This window comes from Arachis ipaensis, chromosome B08 (assembly GCF_000816755.2).
Source record: "Arachis ipaensis cultivar K30076 chromosome B08, Araip1.1, whole genome shotgun sequence".
Classification (NCBI taxonomy): Eukaryota; Viridiplantae; Streptophyta; class Magnoliopsida; order Fabales; family Fabaceae; genus Arachis; species Arachis ipaensis.
Window position 1 is genome coordinate 1 of NC_029792.2, and position 6386 is coordinate 6386.

Here is a 6386-nt window from a genome sequence, read left to right on the forward strand (position 1 = left end):
TGAAGAAGCATCCTGATGAAGAAGGTCTTTATTATCTTGCTGGTTGTTATTGGCACCGCCGGCACCGGCAGCGGCGGCAGCAGCAGCAGCAGCTTCAGCTTTGTTGATTTCTTCAGACAAGAACTTGTCGTCCCAAACAAAACCAGATGAGCCTTGTCTTCTGAAGGACACTGCAGATCTTTGTAGACCAAGACCAGCCATGGTTAATTTCTATTAATTGGGAAAAGAAAAAGAGCAGAGGGCAGTCTCTGTTGAAGAAACTAGAGAGAAGTGGTTAAAGCTTTTATGCAAGAAAAAGTCATACCATTAAAGCTACGTATATTACTACTCTATCTCTACCTAGTCAATATATTGTGGAATCTTGTAACGCTTTCATTTGCTTCTTGCCTCTTTTTTTTTTTTTTTTATATGAGAAGTATGTGTGTGTTGTGCATTATTGTGAAAAATGTGGGTGTTAGACATGGATGTGGGAACAGCTTTTTTTGAAATAGGGATGAAAAAATCGGACCATCTAATTTCTTTGTAAAAAAAATTAAGCTTACTAATCGGACCCTCCGATTTATGTACTCAAAAATCGGATAGTCCAATTTTTGCTTCTGACACCACACTTGCGTAAAACACCTATACAGTCTATATTTATGTTCTACACCATTTCTCTTCTCACATCTAAATTAAAAAGTGTTGTTTCTTCCTTTAAATTAAATACTTATTTAAAGAACATCTATATTGTATTGTATTTTTTAATTATAATTATTTGAATAATATATCTTGTACTTAGAAGAGAAATGTCCATGGGACTTAAAATATATAAATATATAAAGATAAGATGTTAATGTATGGTTAGCATTCAAATTGAGCTTTTGGCTTCCAGGACCACCCAACCCGCGTTTGTTTCATTCACACACATTTCGCAGCCATCCTCAATAACTCAAAAAATGAAAATATATTTAAATATCGTAATATCTAATAGTCTCTATTTTTTTTAATTTGTTTATTGGATATAGCACATCACCTTGCCAAACAGCGAAATTGCGTGCATAATCTTAATTACTTGGGAATTTAAGTAACATATCTCATCTGATCCAACGTGATGTGAATAATTATTAAATTGGGTTAAACTTTAATTTACTGATGGCCTGGGATGATGAATCAAATAACGGTACTAGCTTAGTAGTGAACAATGATTTACCCAAAATGGACAGGAGGATCTGATCTGATCTGAAGATTCATGAGTGGAGGGTACTTAGAATAAGATTCATGGATATGAATGTCTGCAAATGATGGATACACCTCGATTTGCAAGTCAGTGCACTTAAAAATGCTACTAGGTAGCTTGGACCCCGTGTCAGTGTGTTAAAACAAGACAAAAAGTAAAGGTGGTGGTGGTGGTGAATATATGAGATCCCAATTGATTATATATGCTGACTTTTTGTGGCTACTGGCCAGCTGATGACTGTGACCTACAAAGGTTAGGTCCACCAAGTGAATATGTACTCTATCGCCCCAAATCAATTCATCAATTAAACATCCAAAATGTATTTGTTTTCTTGTCTTCTCACTTCTCACCAAGTTTTCAACAGCTTTACCATTTTTTTTTATTTTGTTGGTTCATTCCTTCAAGATGAGTTACCATTCATTCAAGAAAATCCCACCATTTTTTTTATTGAAGATATGGAGACTCGAACCCGCAACCTCTTAATTGAGTATAGAGAGATTATACTATTTGAGCTATTGATTATTGTTAAATTAATTTTAATTTTTTGAAAAATAAACCATTAGAAATATATTTGATGTAAATATAAAATTTTTGAAACAAAATAAAACTTAAAAGTATTTTTAAAATTTTTAACAAATTTTAAAGATAAAAAATATATCTTATCCTAAAAATTAAAACAAACTAAATATCAAAATTCACATAGAATAAAAACCGAGACAACATAATGCAGAAACACACGTTTAATCACATAGAGCACAAATTTAATCACATGGAAACAGAACTTATTGTCTTCGTGCATATCACTGCCAAGTGAGCACCATGACTTCTCCATCATGTTCTTGGGTCACTGTCTCTTTCTTCGTGGTGATGCTCTGGTTTAAGTCTGCTTTGCTTAGGATTTTTCGTAACTGTGAACGAGAAGAGAGGAGGGAAGTGAGAAAGTTTTGTGAGTGAAAGGGAGGTTAACATTCACAAGTTAAAATGCACCATTTTATCTTTGTCTTGAAACGCGTGCGCTTTGATGAGTGTACAAGAGACAATGTATTCTATCAAATGGTATATTATTAGGTGAAAATTCATGTGCAGTCGACTTCACGTGAAGTTGATAGTTGAGAGCTTTGAAGTTGATAGCTGAGAGCTGTTAGATGAAAATTTAGTCAAATCAGTCAAACTATTTAACGGCTCTTAACTATCAACTTCACGTGAAGTCGACTGCACCTGAGTTTTCACCATATTATTAACACCTTGGCAATAATGATACACGTAGGATTTTTCCGTTAAGAATTTATAAAAAAACTAACAGAAGAAGAAAATTGTCTAACAGATCAATTGGTTAGGGACTACAAATTTATTTTACTTTTGTGAGAGAACAAATTGTCATAGAAGTAAATGACTAGAGATTGGAGTGGAGTTTTTCTCTATATAATTTAGGTCTAAAGTCAAAACTACGGTTGCTTCATCAAGACTGGAGTGTATTAGTAAGATAATGAGCCGAAATATTAGAATTGAATCATACATCCTCTATTAAATAATTATAGAAGGGAAGAGAGAAAATAAAAATAATAAAAATAGACAGATTCCTCAGCTGTTTTAGAATTAATATCTGCCTCATAGATAATAATAGTCCAATGCTGAGTTTTTTCGATGTAAAAACTTTCTAGAATCATTATGTAACAAGTGAGTTTTTCAAGGAGGTTCTTCTCTAATTCATCCACAATGTCCATCATATATCGGGGCTTCATGTCTTTGTTTAGTTATGTCTTAACTTTTTTCATGTTTTCTTAGGTAAAAAAAGTTCCTATAAGATAATTAAGAAATTTTATATATGTATTTTGGTTTGATACTTTACTTTAGAAGGATTATTAAAGAACATTTTATGAGACACAATGCACAAGGATTGAATGAATACTTGGTCAGGCTGTTGAAGAAAGCATAAAACAGTAGTAATAATTATAATAAATTAATAATACATGAGTTTGGTTTGGTCAACAAACATGTTGAAGAGAAGACTATAATAATTGTGTTATTGAAAGTAGGTAAGCTAGCATCTATGGGCAAACGAGTGGGAGAACATGGATACCATTGGAAATCGATATTTCCTAAGACTTTAATAAAATTATCATAGCCATTAACATTATCATCACATATTGCCGTGACCATAAAAAAGGATTGCCATAACAATGAATCAACTCTTAAATTGGTTGCACTAATTAAATCTAGTAACAGGGATGTAAATAGATGACATTAACAACTTTATATTATTATTATTATTGGTTTAAAGCATTAGAACCGTTGACCGCAACTTGAGAATAAAGTCATTTCATATGGCTGATTTCTTGTTAGTATGAGTATATATCATACATTAATTAATATACCAATTCTTCCAGATTCCTTATTCTTATCTGATCTGATGGGAAATCTGGCTTATCTTGAATAATAATAATATTAATAATAATGAATATAAGTGTGACCAATGCAAGTGGTGGAGCCCAGTGGAGAAGAGATTAGAGAATGGCAGATGCAGATGCCACCCTCATCCCTCCCTCACTTCTCTGTCTCTCAATCATTAATCATAGTTTATTGTCATTAACTTTGTCTTTTTAAGGTTTGGGTTTCTTCTTCATTGAGTCCAGGGTTTGGGTTTGGAAGCTGAATTAATATGTCTTGTTTCCACGCCTTGAGTACACCTAGGAACCTGTGTTCTTCACTTATCTTGAATGCAGATGAAGGTGCCAGATTCTCTCCTCCTCAAGCTAACAAGAACCTTAATTCTGGAAAGCTTGCATCTTCTACTCCTCTGTTCACTCATGGCACCACCCTTGGTATCATTGGAGGCCTCTCTGTTGATGCCACCCTCACTTTCCTCACAAAACTTGTCCACTTGCATGGAGGACATTCCATTCCTTTTCTTCTTTGCTCAGATCCTCTCTTGAATAAGGACCTTCTCTCCTATGAAAGGGGTCACTTTGTCTCTGCCACAAGTAAGAAATCTGAGTCTCTCAAACTGGATTCTTCCCCAATTCTGCAGAACCTTAGAAACAAAAGGGCTTTTCTGGAGAAATCTGGTGCTTGTTGCATAGTGATGCCTTGTAACATATCACATTGTTGGTATGAACAAGTGTCTATGGGATGTTCTGTTCCTATTCTTCACATGGCTGAGTGTGTTGCCAAGGAGCTCAAGGAAGCTAAGTTAAAACCACTTGAAGCTGGTAGTCCTCTGCGGATTGGAGTGCTGGCCACAAATCCAACTCTGGAAGCTGGTTTTTATCAGGAGAAGCTGCAGAGTGAAGTGAGTTCCCTCCATTTTCTTCACTTATCAATTACTCTCTTTTATAGAGTGGAATTTGATTCCTACTTGTTGAATGATTTCTTGTACTAACTACTTTAATTTCATCACATTGAACAACTCTGTACTGTAGTTTGGAGGTTGAATTGATTTGACAAGCAATAGAAATTGAAATTCATATGATATGCAGGGCTTTGAGGTTGTTCTGCCAGATAAAGCAACTATGGAACACACAGTGATACCTGCAACCGAAGCTTTGGACAGAAAGGACATTGAAGGGGCATGCAACCTATTGAGAATTGCACTTCAAGTTCTTCTGGTGAGGGCTGTTAACTCTGTTATCCTTGCTTCTGAAGACATGCGTGCGCTCTTGCCCCAAGACGATCCTCTTCTCAAGAGATGTATTGATCCCATGGATGCCTTGGCCAGATCAACTATCAAATGGGTAAGATCAAGATCCTCTGGCGATAATACATGAACAACAATAGAAATTAACTCTTGTAGTTCATTGCATTATGCAGCAACAACATTCTTCTGATGTCATTGGTATTGTGCAAACTTTTTGTATTTACCAATATTGTAATCAAGCCAAGGGTGTGTGTTGAGTACTATAAGAGAATGCATTCATTCTATATTCATGTGAAAAATCGATGTTGTTTGTTCTTATAGAACCCTTGTGTCTTTATATATTATATACTACAAAATTTGCTGAATAATTCTTGATATAATTTGTGTGGAACATTCCATTCTTCTTTTGAGCTAATACATTGAAGTATGCTCTACTAGAATCTAAAGGGGTATGTATGTATATAACAGAACATAAAGTGTACTAAAATTGTGAGGCTTTATACAAAGAAATGAGTATTCATACATGCACAAAATACTTGCTAGCTAAGCATATCCTCATAACAATTCTGGTGAGGCTAACAGCAAAGTAAACTGTTGTTAGTTTTAGATCCAATCTGCATAGATGCGACTGATCCTTTGGAGTTCATGATCCTTGAAAATGCACTTCACTCTGCATGGTGGTGGTTCATCATCATCATCATCATCATCATCATCATCAATTGCCAATATGCTGCTTGAGGCATTTGTAGCACTTGTTGTTTGCATTGGCCTGTATTCTGCAACACCCAAAACCAAGTCTCTACTGAATCAAAAAAAGGGCAACAAAAATGCGTTCTTTTTGTTGAAAAGGGAAAACCCAAAATGATGATCACAAACTCAAAAGTGAAAGAATACAATTAAGGGGACCTGGTGGTTGAGCATGATGAAGGAAGTGAGAGGTGGTGGTTGGTGATGATGAGTGAAGGAAGCGACAGGTGTGGCCATAGGAGCAGTTTCTGTACTGAGAGAACATTCTGCAAACTTTAGGGCATCCTCCTCTGAGCTCAGAAAGCCCATGGGCATACCTGCATTTTGAGCCAAGCCCACAGGTACCCGCCATGAATCTCCTGCAAAGCTCTGTCTTGTACCTGCTTCCCATCACTGACATGGTGCCCTTCTTCTTCCAATTCAAGTCCTCCATCTCCATCTCCATCTGATTTGATCGCAACAACACTCAAAATGGCGCCTTTCCTTCTCGAAAGACCAAAATACCCTCTCTCAACATGCTTTATGTTTTGGGCTCAAGCTCTTTATTTATAGTTTATACGTCATGTGTTTGTTTATCAAAACTAATATAACGTACCTTATTTTTTTTAATTTCTATTGAAGTAGGTTTCTCGCATGTTAATCAGAAAAAAAAATATGATTAGCTTTCTTTTCGTTAGGAAGCAATTGGCAAAAGGAAATGTTAGAGAACCAACACTTTTAAGTTAGTGTTGATAGAAATGTAATCTAAGAACAAGAAAAGTGTTTGCCATCTAGAATTTTTCGTTAGGG

At 35.4% G+C, this 6386-nt stretch overlaps 3 protein-coding genes across 3 annotated transcripts; 1 reads left to right on the top strand and 2 right to left on the bottom strand.

The window, feature by feature from the left end:
- On the bottom strand, positions 77–386 carry LOC107612558 (MAPK kinase substrate protein At1g80180; the record flags this gene model as incomplete). The annotated part of the gene is given in 1 exon segment (XM_016314240.2): positions 77–386. A coding segment is annotated over 1 exon segment (125 nt), but the record flags the coding sequence as incomplete, so codon positions are not given.
- LOC107613220 (probable amino-acid racemase) lies at positions 3700–5198 on the top strand. The gene is made up of 2 exons (XM_016315117.2): positions 3700–4505; positions 4693–5198. The coding sequence occupies exons 1-2, from the start codon at positions 3876–3878 to the stop codon at positions 4978–4980; spliced, it is 918 nt and encodes a 305-aa protein (XP_016170603.1). The 5' UTR covers positions 3700–3875; the 3' UTR covers positions 4981–5198.
- On the bottom strand, positions 5328–6079 carry LOC107613222 (mRNA decay activator protein ZFP36L2-B-like). The gene is made up of 2 exons (XM_016315119.2): positions 5757–6079; positions 5328–5626 (listed from the first exon to the last, which is right to left on the bottom strand). The coding sequence occupies exons 1-2, from the start codon at positions 6040–6042 to the stop codon at positions 5454–5456; spliced, it is 459 nt and encodes a 152-aa protein (XP_016170605.1). The 5' UTR covers positions 6043–6079; the 3' UTR covers positions 5328–5453.

Bases quoted from the DNA above. Each gene is read 5' to 3' on its own strand.
- LOC107613220 (XM_016315117.2), top strand. From the start codon at position 3,876: ATGTCTTGTTTCCACGCCTTGAGTACACCTAGGAACCTGTGTTCTTCA. The intron at 4,506-4,692 runs GTGAGTTCCCTC...TATGATATGCAG, and splicing joins AGGAGAAGCTGCAGAGTGAA to GGCTTTGAGGTTGTTCTGCC.
- LOC107613222 (XM_016315119.2), bottom strand. From the start codon at position 6,042: ATGGAGATGGAGATGGAGGACTTGAATTGGAAGAAGAAGGGCACCATG. The intron at 5,627-5,756 runs GTCCCCTTAATT...TGGGTGTTGCAG, and splicing joins TCATCATGCTCAACCACCAG to AATACAGGCCAATGCAAACA.